The sequence below is a fragment of the Leptosomus discolor genome, chromosome 1, assembly GCF_034619465.1.
Source record: "Leptosomus discolor isolate bLepDis1 chromosome 1, bLepDis1.hap2, whole genome shotgun sequence".
Classification (NCBI taxonomy): Eukaryota; Metazoa; Chordata; class Aves; order Leptosomiformes; family Leptosomidae; genus Leptosomus; species Leptosomus discolor.
In genome coordinates, this window is record NC_141391.1 from 747,048 (window position 1) to 759,477 (window position 12,430).

General features: G+C 55.1%; 1 protein-coding gene across 3 annotated transcripts in view; it reads left to right on the top strand.

Annotated features, from left to right (window-relative positions):
- NUP98 (nucleoporin 98 and 96 precursor) overlaps window positions 1-12,430 on the top strand; it is a 40,443-nt gene that overhangs the window by 6,535 nt on the left and 21,478 nt on the right. For all 3 annotated transcript variants that reach the window (XM_086475539.1, XM_086475548.1, XM_086475556.1), the window contains exons 7-15: window positions 395-578; window positions 3,989-4,149; window positions 4,917-5,054; window positions 5,682-5,769; window positions 7,471-7,563; window positions 7,965-8,105; window positions 9,761-9,894; window positions 11,403-11,590; window positions 12,252-12,368. In XM_086475539.1, the coding sequence (XP_086331665.1) occupies window positions 395-578; window positions 3,989-4,149; window positions 4,917-5,054; window positions 5,682-5,769; window positions 7,471-7,563; window positions 7,965-8,105; window positions 9,761-9,894; window positions 11,403-11,590; window positions 12,252-12,368 (1,244 nt within the window). The remainder of the gene's footprint in view (window positions 1-394; window positions 579-3,988; window positions 4,150-4,916; window positions 5,055-5,681; window positions 5,770-7,470; window positions 7,564-7,964; window positions 8,106-9,760; window positions 9,895-11,402; window positions 11,591-12,251; window positions 12,369-12,430) is intronic.

Here is a 12,430-nt window from a genome sequence, read left to right on the forward strand (position 1 = left end):
ATGTGGGCACACGCCAGAAGGGTGAGAGACCTTGGTGGGAGCGGTCCTGCGCTGCTGGGATAACGGCAGAATCTCGGATAAAACTCAGATTTTAATATAAACTGATGTTCCCAAAGCCTTTATGTTGAGGTGGACTCACTTGATAGTTCAGAACAGCTCATCTAGTCAAAACACCAGAAAAAGCTCTGGGGGGTAAAATTGAAGTCCAAACACGAATCTAAGTTTCGGTCCCGTTTATGGTGTCCTCCTTTTTAGAGGTGTAGATGTTACAGCTTTTCTTGCTGCCTTCGTCCTGGCGTTGGCTTGAATGCCGTGTCAGCGTGCTAATGACACGGTTCCAACCTTGCTCCCTCTACAAAGAACGTGTAACAAGAGCTGGATTTTCCTTTTCCAGGAACTGCGTTTAGAAGATTATCAGGCAAACAGGAAAGGGCCCTCGAATCCCGTCGGAGCAGGAGCAGCTGCAGGCTTGTTTGGGTCTTCGACCGCTACGTCGAGTACAGCCACGGGACTTTTTGGATCTTCAACTACTAACACAGGCTTTTCATACGGACAGAATAAAACTGCTTTTGGAACCAGTAAGTGCTGCCTGTGCCCTCTCTGGGTGTGCAAATACTCCCTTAAGCTGCTCAAAATTCCATAGTGAGAGAAATGTGAGGAAACACTGGGGTGAGCTCAGGGTTTCACTAGTTGTATCATCAACACCCAGTAACCAGGTAGAAGGACTCGATGGGCTGACCCTTCTGGGGTTGCACCCTTCCTCGGCGTCCCCCAGGTTTTGCTGGAAGACGGCTCCTTGGAGCGTCTGGCCAGCAAGCTGCTTCCCACGGGCGAGTAGAACAGTTTGAAGGAGAGCCGCCAGGGTGTCAGTAACAATCGGTAGGGTGATGGCGTCAGCTGGCTGCGTGCAGTAAAGGTTCTGCTTCCACTGATGAGCGACCATGACGCCCCTGGCAATGGACACGGTGCTTTACAGTAGGCATTGCCGGGAGCTTTCCTCCGCGGTAGGTCAGGGTTAGGGTGCGGACCTGTTCTGTGGTGTGACATCCTGGTTTCAGGCTGTCCGTTTTAGGACCGTAGAATCCTGAGGTTGGAATAGACCTCTGAGATCATCAAGTCCAACCGTTGACCCAACCCCACCGTGCCCACTAAGCCATGTCCCCAAGTGCCACATCTACAGGCTTTTTGAGCACCCCCAGGGATGGTGACTCCACCACTGCCCTGGGCAGCCTCTTCCAATGCTCAATAACCCTTTTGGTGAAGAAATTTTCCCTAATGTTCCCTAATGGCGCAACTTGGGGCCATTTCCTCTTGTCCCATCACTTCTTACTTGGGAGAAGAGACCGACCCCCACCTCACCACAGCCTCCTCTCAGGCAGCTGTAGGGAGCGATCAGGTCTCCCCTCAGCCTCCTCTTCTCCAGGCTGAACACCCCCAGTTCCCTCAGCCGCTCCTCACAGACCTGCTCTCCAGACCCTTCACCAGCTTCACTGCCCTTCTCTGGACCCGCTCCAGCACCTCCATGTCCTTCTTGCAGGGAGGGGCCCAAAACCGCACCCAGCATTTGAGGGGCGGCCTCACCAGTGCCCAATACAGGGGCACGATCACCTCCCTGCTCCTGCTGGCCACCCCATGGCTGACACAGGCCAGGATGCTGTTGGCCTCCTTGCCCACCTGGGCACACGGCCGGCTCATGTCCAGCCAGCTCTCGACCAGCACCCCCAGGGCCTTTTCCACTGAGCACTTCCCAGCCGCTCATCTCCATCCTGCAGCGCTGTGGGGTTGGTGTGACCCAAGGGCAGGACCCGGCACTTGGCCTTGGTGAACCTCGCAGCACTGGCCTCGGCCCATCGATCCAGCCTGGCCAGGTCCCCCTGCAGAGCCTTCCTGCCCTCCAGCAGATCAACACTCCCACCCAGCTTGCTGTCAGCTGCAAGCTGACTGAGGGAGCACTCGATCCCCTCGTCCAGATCATTGAGAAAGACGTTGGACAAGACCAGTCCCCGTACCGAGCCCTGGGGGACACCCGTTGTGACCGGCCACCAGCTGGACTGAACTCCAGTCACCACCACTCTGGGCTCGGCCGTCCAGCCAGTTTCTAACCCAGCTCAGCGCGCAGCTGTTGTGGACATGAGCCGCCAGCTTTCCCGGAAGAATGCTGTGGGAGATGGTGTCAGAGTAGATGACTCAGATGTTTACTGAAGCCCAGGTAGATGACATCCACAGCCTTCCCCTCATCGGTGTGGTGGGTCACCTGGTCATAAAAGGAGATCAGGTTGGCTGAGCAGGACCTGCCCTTCATGAACCCACGCTGGCTGGGCCTGAGTGCCTGGTTATCCTGCACCTGCCGTGTGAGCACCCTCAAGATGAACCATTCCATGATCTTCCCCAGCGCCGAGGTCAGGCTGACGGGCCTGTGGTTCCCCGGATCCTCCTCCTGGCCCTTCTTGTAGGTGGGAGTCACATTGGCAAGCCTCCAGTCATCTGGGACCTCCCCTGTTGACCAGGACTTCTGACAAATGATGGAGAGTGGTTTGGCCAGCTCCTCCACCAGCTCCCTCATACTCTTGGGTGGATCCCGTCCGGCCCCATGGTCTTGTGGATGTCCAGGTGGCAAAGCAGGACTTTAACTGCCTCCTCCTGAAGTATGGGGGCTTTATTCTGCTCTCGGTCCCCAGCTTCCAGCCCTGGGTGCTGGTGGTCCAGCAGATTGCTTGTCTCAGTGTTAAAGGCTGAGGAAAGAAGGCGTTAAGTACCTTGGCCCTTTCCTCATCCTTGGTGACAGTGCTCCCCTCCCATAGAGGATGGGGATTCTCCTCGGCTCTTTTTGTTGTTAATGTATTTGTAGGAACGTTTTTTGTTGTCTGTCATGGCAGCGGCCAATCTGAGTTCTAGTTGGGCTTTTGCCTCTAATTTTCCCTCTGCGTGACCTAACAAGCTCCCTAAAGTCTTCTTGAGTTGCCTGCCCCTTCTTCCAAGAGCAGTAAACCCTCCTTTTTCCCTGCCCCTTCTTCCAAGAGCGGTAAACCCTCCTTTTTGCCTGCCCCTTCTTCCAAGAGCGGTAAACCCTCCTTTTTCCCTGCAGTTGGTAGTTGCAGGTCCGTTGTGCTGACCCCTTGGTGCACCTTTTTGAACCTGGCCTAAAACAAACAGTGCTGAAACGTTCAAACACAAACTGTGTTTTAATTAGCTGCTTCTGCAGCCCTGGAAGTCGGTGGGTGTTTGTGGGGGGGGTTGGGCTGTGAAAGGAAGATGAAATCCCCCCGGTCGGCAGGAACAGCAGCGGTTCCCTGCTGTGGGACAGTCTGTGTGTCTGGGGCAGGACTGTCCGTCCTTGATGACTGGCCCTGCCGGCCTCGGGGCTCGCCTCAGGCCTGGGTGGGTCGAGCTGAGCCGCTGCCCACCAGGAGGACGAGCGTAGGGGCGGCCGCCTTCCTCCGCCCCCCGCGGAGGGGTGGTTTATCGAGGTACCCGAGGGCTCCGCTGGGCTCCGGTGTGAGCAGCAGCCAACGCTCTCGGCTCTGCCCGCGCCGCTTGTCCCGCGTGTGCACAGCCCGTTTGGGGAGAGAAAGGGAGGTGGTGGTTGGTGCTGAGGTCCAGGGTGTGTGGTGGGGGTGGGGGTGGTGGTGGGGGTGGTGGAGCAGGGGCTGCCTGCCCGCCGCTGGCCCAGCCGGCGCTTCCCGGGCGCTCGTGGCAGCGTTTTCTCTGGACAGCCGAGACCAAACGGGGCGTTTCGGAGCTGGTGCCTTGGTGAGGGGAAGGCGCTGGTGGCTCTGGGGTGTGACGCTCCTGCTGGCTTTAGGGCGAGGAGAACCTGGGGAAGGTCTGGCAGGTGCTGCTGCGCTCGGGTGCTGTGCTGGGGGGGGGGGGGTCCTGGGCTGTGCCGTGAGCTGAAACGCCTTTCCTTTCCGCATGTGCCGAGCGTGGAAGCGGCGTGGGTTCGGATACAGGCTCGAGGGTTGTTTAACGAGTGTGTTGTGTGTTGTAGGTACGACTGGCTTTGGAACGGGGACAACAGGGGGTCTGTTTGGTCAGCAGTCTCAAACCACAAGCCTGTTTAACAAACCCTTTGGCCAGGCCACGACGACGCAGAACACGGGCTTCTCGTTTGGGAATACCACGCTAGGGCAGCCGAACACGAACACCATGGTAAGCGGAGCGGCTGGGACCTTGAAAGGAGCAGGTCGTGGTGCAGCGGCCCCAGGTGGGCGCAGGAGGCTGCTGGTAGTGACTCGGATCGTCCTCGAGTTGTAGCACAGCCTCGTCGAGCGAGGGTGCGAAGCTCTGAACGCTGTGGGCTGAGCGGGCGGCTCCCTGCCGGTCCAAACCTTCCACCCATGGTAACGGGACAGCAGTAGGGCTTAACGAGTCACTTTTCCCGTTCCCTCCTTCAGGCAGCCCGCGCTCTGCCCGTTCAGGCGTTCCCTGGCACGTTCACGTGGACAGCGTAACGCTGTTGTTAACGGGGTGTAGTCGCTGCTGACGGTTCTGTGCTTGACTGATGAGCAGCTTTCGCGGGCTCCTCTGAGAGGAGCACGGTGCCTCGCTGTGACAAGCTGCAGAGCTGGGGCTGTGGCTCCAGATCCACTAAATTCTTCCTGAACATGCTGTGACTTCTCCCAGAAAGCTCCGTGACGTGGTTATTTGCCATCTGCCTCGCTCAAAGTGACAAGGAAATGCCAGTCTTTCAAGCATGGAGCATAAATTCTTTGATTTTAGAATTTTATTTCCTTTTTGTAACTAATTTCTCGGAGACTGACTAAAGCTGCTGAAATGCTTTTCACCCCCCTTCCTCCCCCAGCAAAAGGGGTGACGTTGCAGCATGGCTTTATTGACGGGCTCGGCGTGTTAGTTCTGTTACCGTCCGTGCTAGGCTTGGAAAAGCAGCCTCACCTTAACCTGGTTCCTGTTCCTAGGGTCTCTTTGGGGTGACCCAGCCCTCACAGCCGGGAGGCCTTTTTGGAACAGCCGCCAATACCAACGCTGGTACTGGATTTGGAACCGGAACTGGCCTTTTTGGACAAGCGAACACAGGGTTTGGTGTTGGCGGTTCGGTATGTCTGTGCCTTAATAATAAAAAAAATAAAGAATTTAAAAGGGGAAAAAAAAAAGCAAATGGCTTAGAGCCCTCTTCCTGAGTTTTGTCCTCCGTGAAAGTAGCGTTGTCTTGAGAGTTAAGGTGCGAAAATCGCGTGGCTTTGTGTGAACAGGAGGCTGGGGTAAAGCACGTGGAGTGGAGTGGAAATAACTTGTTTAACAAGCAGTGGCTTGAGGGATAAGACAGCAAGAGGGACCGAGCGTCTCGCTGCTGCCTGGGTATTGCTGGGGTCGCTCAGCGCAGCGGTGAGCATACAGGCGTTTGGGTTGTGGGGGCGGTTCAGCCAAAACCGGGCTGGGTTCTTGATCCTCGGTCGTTTTGGCTGTAACGGGGTGAACATCATCGAATCGTTCCGGTTGGAGCAGGCCCTTAGGATCGAGTCCAGCCGTAGCACTTGTTTGCAGAAGGTGCTTGCCCTGTACCGGTGCATGTGGCTTGCAGGCAACTCCCCGCTGCTGGGAGCCTGCGTTCTGGGTGGGAGTTGTGCTTGGCTTTAGTTGGGCTTTCTTGCCTGCAGCCAGACGCTGCTGCAGTTCTTTTAATGAGTCTGTCAGGTTCTAAATTCCTGTTTGCTTCCTTTCAGACCCTGTTTGGTAACAAGCCTGCTGGATTTGGAACCACCACGACCAGTGCTCCCTCGTTTGGTACAACCACTGGCGGCGGGCTCTTTGGTAACAAACCAACCCTGACTTTAGGAACCAATACAAACACTTCCAGTTTTGGTACATATTAAAAAAAGTGGGATTTCAGTCACTTGAAACTATACTGTGTATACCACACACCTGGCTGCTGAGTACTGCATGCTAAATGGTTATGAATGTTAAAATTCTCAGGTAAGCCGTGCTTCTGATGCATGTTGCTGCAGGGAGACACCTTGGATGCTGTTTTATACCTTTCCTCTGGGGGTGCTCCCTGACTCGGAAGGTAGACAGTGAAGTGCCACTGCTTTGATGGGTGTTAAAGAGAAGGTTTAAGGATTGAAAACTACTGAAATCAAAGAATTCAGGAAACAGAGAGGTTCGTTAAGAGGCTGTGAATGTGCTGTGGTTGCAAAGGAGAGCTGAGGGCAGTAGGACATCTGTAGCTTGAGGGCAGGGATGTGGAGATCTCGCGCTGGAGCGAGGGTAAAGCGAAACAGTTCCAGCTGAAGTGGTAGCTGCTGCTGTCCTGCGTGGTGTGAAGGATCGCAGGGCTGACGGACTGGGTCTTGGGGTAATGCTGGCCTCTGAGGCTGCCGTTGGAGAGCTGGTGTTGGAGGAGCGTGTGGCTGAGCAGAAGTTGTAGTGATAGTTCAGGTAAACAGCAGTCCTCCTTCACAGGACTTCGGTGGAAACCGGCTTTGGTGGTGGGTGTTTTTCTTGACTCGGAGCACCAAAACTGTATTCCTGAAAGAGAGCAGGCGTGGTCTTAGCTCCTGAAGTCTGTCTGTCTGTTTTTTCTTAGGTTTTAATACCAGCAACAAAGTCTAAAACGCAATTAGCTTGCCATGCCAGCCTGCTGGAGTAGGCAGGGGAGGAGGCTGTCCCGCTCTCAGACTGCCGGGGCAGCACCTCAGCGAGTGCCATGGCGTTGTGGTGACCGGCCTCGGGCAAACTGGTATCGCGGTGCTCGTCAAAGCTGCTTCCCAGGCTCTTTTCTGCTGTTCTCCAGGATCTTCGTAGCCCCCTTAGCGCGGTGACGCTGTGTGGTAGCGAGTAATCCTGACCGTAGCACGCGTGTGCTGACGTGCCTGCGTTACCGGCAGTGGTGCAGCTCGCAGAGGAACGGGGTTTGGTTCCACGGGGTCTCTGCTGCTGCTCCGTGGCGGCGGGTGTCTGGTTTAGGGCTGTCTCTGCAGGTTGACCAACCCCGGGGCGGTTTCACAGTCTTCGGGTGAAGAGCTAATGTCCCTAATGCTAGATTTGGGGTGTGCCAAGTGACAGCTGGAGATGGGCCTTTGCGGTGGGTGCTTGTACCCGTCTGAGTCCTTACCTGCTGTGTCGGTAGGACTCAGAGAAGGCCGTGTGTGGTATAAACAGTATAAAATGGGATTGTTCCTTCCGGGCAGCGAAGAAACTGAATGCATTTTGTTCTGTTGCCGGATACAGTCTCATCTTGTCCGCTCTGGCTTTCAGTAAAGCTTTGGAGTTTCTAACGAATTGAAACGCTAAGGAGGCAAACCAGTCCTGCCGTTCTCAGTGTTGCAGGGTCTGTGCCGTTGGAGTCCCTCCTTGCTGCTTGTCAGCTCACCTTGCGTTGCTGGGAACCGCGTTGAAGTTCGCCCTTAACTGCGGCGGGGCTGTCTGTGGGCGGGCGGTGCTTGCTTGCTCAAATACACTGTAGTTTAATCTCTGATAGTGTAGGTTAATGAGCTGCTGCTGCTCTTCTCGAAGGTTTTGGTGCCAACACCGCTGGAAATAGTTTGTTTGGAAATAAGCCTGCAACTGGGACTCTGGGAACCGGACTTGGAACGGGGTTTGGAACAGGTAAGCAGTTTAGCAGCTTATTTAGTGTCGGCCTAAGCTCAGACTTCAGTGGCGGTACCCCTCGGTCTGACGTGCGAGCTCTGGGGCGGTAGAGGCTGTTTGAGCTCGAAGTCACGAGTCAGAGCCGAGCAGAGCTGGCTGACGCCGTGCTGAGCAACCCGTTAGAAATCGTAGGCACCATTGCTGACAGGGGCGGGAAACGGCTCAGAGCTGGGGTTTGAGCTCCAGGCTGCCCTGGGTCGGGAGCCTCTGCTCTGATCACACGAGTCTTCGGTGTCTGCAGCGTTCACGGATGCCTTGAACGTTTCTTGTGATTTAACAAATGATTCTTCCTTGTGGGATGATTTGGCTTGTGCGTTTGTCACAGCCTTGTAGTAACCGAGTTCTCTCTCCTGCCGCAGCTCTCGGGGCAGGGCAGACGTCTTTGTTTGGAAACACCCAGCCGAAGCTTGGTGGAACGCTGGGAACGGGCGCGTTCGGAGCACCGGGGTTCAACACATCAACAGCCACGCTGGGCTTTGGAGCCCCTCAGCCCGCCGTAGGTGAGTGTTAACGCGGGTTTAACTGCTGCTTCCCCCCTTGTTTCACGTGTAGGAGCACGTCCCACCCAGGTGCTTTGGAGGGGGAAAAAATATTTGAGTAGCAGTGGAGATGATGTTAATGATGTGGTTTTGTGCTAATAACGTCTGTATTTTTTTAAGTAGTGGGAAGTTGCTTGACATTACTAATTGCAGCTGTTTTAGAGCTTTGTCTTCAAGATTACTGACGTATTTCCCATCGCTGGATTTGGGGCAGCAGCTGTAGGTGCTTACAAAAAAAATCGAAGCAAGGGAAATGTGGCGGTAGCTTCTTCGGTGTTTCCGGGCGGGATGGCTGGAGGGACTGAAGGAGCAGCTGTGCTGTGCTGCTGGCGAAACAAATGCTCTTCGGCTGCAGGCCCTTGGGCTGCCATTTTTTAAGTTAAAGGCTCCACTGTTTCTAGCAGCGTTTGTTCACCCTGGTTGGCAGATCTGAGCACTGCCAGTGAACGGCGTACACGGAACAGTTGGGGTTGGAAGGACCTTAAAGACCACCCAGTTCCCACTCCCTGCCCTGGGCAGGGACACCTCCCACCAGACCAGGTTGCTCCCAGCCCCATCCAGCCTGGCCTTGAGCCCTGCCAGGGAGGGGACAGCCACAGCTGCTCTGGGCAAGCTGGGCCAGGGCCTCACCATCATCACAGGAAAGAATTTCCACGTAATATTTCATCTCAATCTCCCCTCTTTCAGTTTGAAACCGTTACCCCTCGTCCTCTCGCTCCCCTCCCTGGTAGTCCCCCCCATAACGGATGCTGTAGCCCCCTGAGGCTGTGATTTCAGGAAAATGGTTTTAAACTTGGGGCAGGGGGTCAGTGACACACGTGGCACGCAACACCGTGTGGGAAGGCAGGCCCAAGCAAGCTGTTGGTAGTCAGGGATCGCCTCCTGCAGTGGGGCGGTGCAGGGAGGGGTCTCGCCGGTTCCCATCGGCTCAGCTCAGCCGGCTTTGGCTCTGGGAGGAACCGGGTGCCTCAGACTCCAGCCGTGGCTTCCCTGCAGGCTTTGGCTGACAGCAAGCCGTTGTTTCGCAGAGTGGTTTTGTTCTTCTTTGGGGACACACGAATTCAATCTCAAATTGAACCTCGGAAGCTTTTTTTGGAACTAGAATTAAGCTGCTTTTAGGTTGCTTGAAACACTTCGTAGTGTGAACACTTAGTTTTTTAATGGGAGTTAAAATTAGATGCTAGAACATGGAGAGACAAAATTAAGAGACCGTTGCTGCAGAGAGGACTCCAGACCTGTAAGTTTGATGGCGGTAGCAAGAATATCAAAACATAGCGTCACAGATTTTTTTTCCATTTTCTTTTTTCCTTAAAAGATGTTTCCAAAGTCAAATGTAGGAGTTACAGGTTTTGGCAGGCATAGCTCTCCACACCTTCAGCGTTTCACCGATAAAAGTTCACTGAATGTGGCTGGAAATTCTAATGAAGGAGCAGAATCTGATTTGTTTCCTTCAGCCTGCTGCAGAGATGGTGACTGAAGAGGAGGGGGAAGGAACGCTGAAGTGTGTACAGCAACTTGAATTCCTGAGGAGGTCCTGACTGGGAGGGTGTCTTTTCTACCTGCCTTGGTTCTATTAGTCAAACTGGTAAAACTAAAAGACGGTGTTCTCTTTACAGCACTGACAGACCCAAATGCATCAGCAGCCCAGCAAGCAGTCCTTCAGCAGCACCTCAACAGCCTGACTTACTCGCCCTTCGGAGACTCTCCGCTCTTCAGAAACCCCATGTCAGACCCGAAGAAGAAAGAAGAGGTGAGTGCATGTAAACATTAAACTTACCTTCTGGGTAGGCTTTGAAGTGACTTTGGTTTGTGCTCACTGTCTTCACTTAAGTACGCAGCGAGCAGCCAAGTAAGTTGCCGTCTGTCTTCTGGTACTGGTGCAGTGGGTTTTCAGGCTCTCCAGGATGCAGACTGCCTGCGTCAGACAGAGCCTTGGGGCTTTGGAGCTCTCGTAGTGCTCACTGCTGCCGTTGAGAAGTGTAATTGTCCATGCTTGGAATGTTTTGGTGCTTAGCTTGAGCTTTGCTTGTGACGCCTCTTAGGACAGTCTCTGACAAACCATTGTTTTAAAACACAAATACTTGTCAGGCTTTTTAAGTGTTAAGGGGGGTTCTAAATAGCTGCTGCCCCTGGGCAGACTCCAGGGCTAGAGATGACTCCTGCCCAGCTGCTGAAGCCCAGCACAGTACCCCCAGAGATCAGGGGTCCCCTTCTCCGGCTGGTGGTGTGGCTGTTGCTTTCCCCTTGGCAGGTGCAGTCAGTTGTGAAGCTGAGCCTGTATCCCAGTGCGCTGACACGGCCCTGCCTTCACCAGCACCCACGTGTGGCACTCCCAGGACTCCCATAAAACATGAGCCCACGCAGCCACGTCCCCTTCCCCCTCCTTGGCTGATAAGGCTCGAAGCTGCCTGGTGAAAGCGCCCGTGGTCACTCTGTAGATTCACCCTCGAGCCTTCCCGTGGCCCCTCTGTCCATCCAGTAGCCCTGCCCAGACCTTGAGCCCTCTCCACGGAGCAGGCTGCTCCAGCTCGAGGCTGCCAAAGGATGCACCCCCTCACACCCCCGTTTCACGGGCACCCTGTGCTCACGGATCCCTCGACATCAGCCCGAGCCCTCTGCCTCGCCCGTACCCCTGCCAGGGCCCGGGGCCAGTCCAGCTTGAAGCTTGCGAGCGAATGGCACGTGCACGCCCTCCCCCCGTGAGGTTTGGGGGTGCTGCAAGGGGCTCTGCCAGTCCCCCGCGGCCAGCGGCTGGCGCCCAGGCGCGCAGGCCCGGGAGCGGTGGTCTCGTTGCAGCAGATGTTGCTGAGACCCTCCCTTGTCCCCCAAAGCAGATACACATGGGGGACGCACGGGTCCTGTCCCGGGGCTGGGGCGCAGACCCTGCTCTGCTCCAGGCACTGAGGCTTCCCCTCCCGCGCGTGCTGGCACCCCCGGGACGGGGTGCCCACACCAGTAGCTCTCCCCACACTCACTCAGCCTGCACAGGAGCTCCAGGTTGACCCTCCCCAAAGCTGTGCCTGGAGGGTCTTACTGGCCCAGCAGTGGAGGACTGGAGACTTCTGGCCGTTGGCGTTGGTTCCGTGGCCCAGCTTTGTCTCTCTGGTTTTGCCTGTGGCTCCCTCTGCTGCGTGCTGTCCCCTCGGCGTGTCGGAGGTTCTGGCCTGGAGGGCCTCAGCCAGGCAGGCGGTCGCGCTGTCCCCAAACCCTTACGGTAAGTGGTACGAAAAGTCCCAATTCTACATCTTTCCGTTTCAGAGGCTGAAACCAACTAACCCAGCAGCTCAGAAAGCCTTAACGACCCCCACCCACTACAAGCTGACTCCCCGTCCAGCCACCAGAGTGCGACCGAAAGCTTTGCAGTCCGCTGGCTCTGCCAAGTCGCATCTCTTCGACGGTCTGGATGACGACGAGCCGTCCCTGTCCAACGGGGCCTTCATGCCAAAGTTAGTTTTATTTGGTGTACGTCGGAGGGAGGAGGCGGTGCAGGAATGTTATGACCAGATTGAGTGAACTTCTGCCTGGCGCCCTGAATTCCCTGGCTGTTCTGGGACCACGTTCAGATATGAGTAGCAGTAACGGGTTTCCTGTAAAATTTGAATAGAAGTGTTTTTTGTAGAGCTGGTGAAAATGGTCAGCTTAAACTGTTACAGCCAAATAAGCTGTAAAATGAGGTCATCCCGTGACTGGAGCAAAGCTTCTGGAAGTCAATTAGGGGTGTTATAAGGAAAACCTGTAATAGTTCCTGCTTCTGAGGTAGACGTGCCATTGGGTTTGCTCATGCACCCGGTATGAAGGCAGGGGTCTGGTGTTTTCATAGCCAGGCACTGGTTCTATTCCAGACACACAGATGGTTCTGGGAGAAATGAATAGTCAAACCAGGACACAATGACTTGTACGTTTGAGGAACCAAAGCCTTGAGTGGAATTTCAGAAAGAGTTTTAGTATCTGGTCTACTCCAGTGCTCTTTCAGAAGACTTCCTACGTCCTGAGTGCGAGGACAGCTCTTGTACGGCCGGTTCCTGGCCCCTGGAGCACGCGAATGAAGCATGGAATCTGTATTTACGCAGGGCCTTTATCCACATTTCTCTTTGGTGCTTTATTTAGGAAGAGCATCAAGAAGTTGGTCTTGAAGAATCTCAACAGTAGCGATCTGTTCTCACCTGTCAATCGTGAAAATGAAGACCTGGCCTCTCCATCAGAGTATCCAGAGAACGGAGATCGGTACGTCGGTGCGTCGTGCGGGTGCTTGTCCTGGAGAAACGCAAACGGGTCGCGCCCCTCTG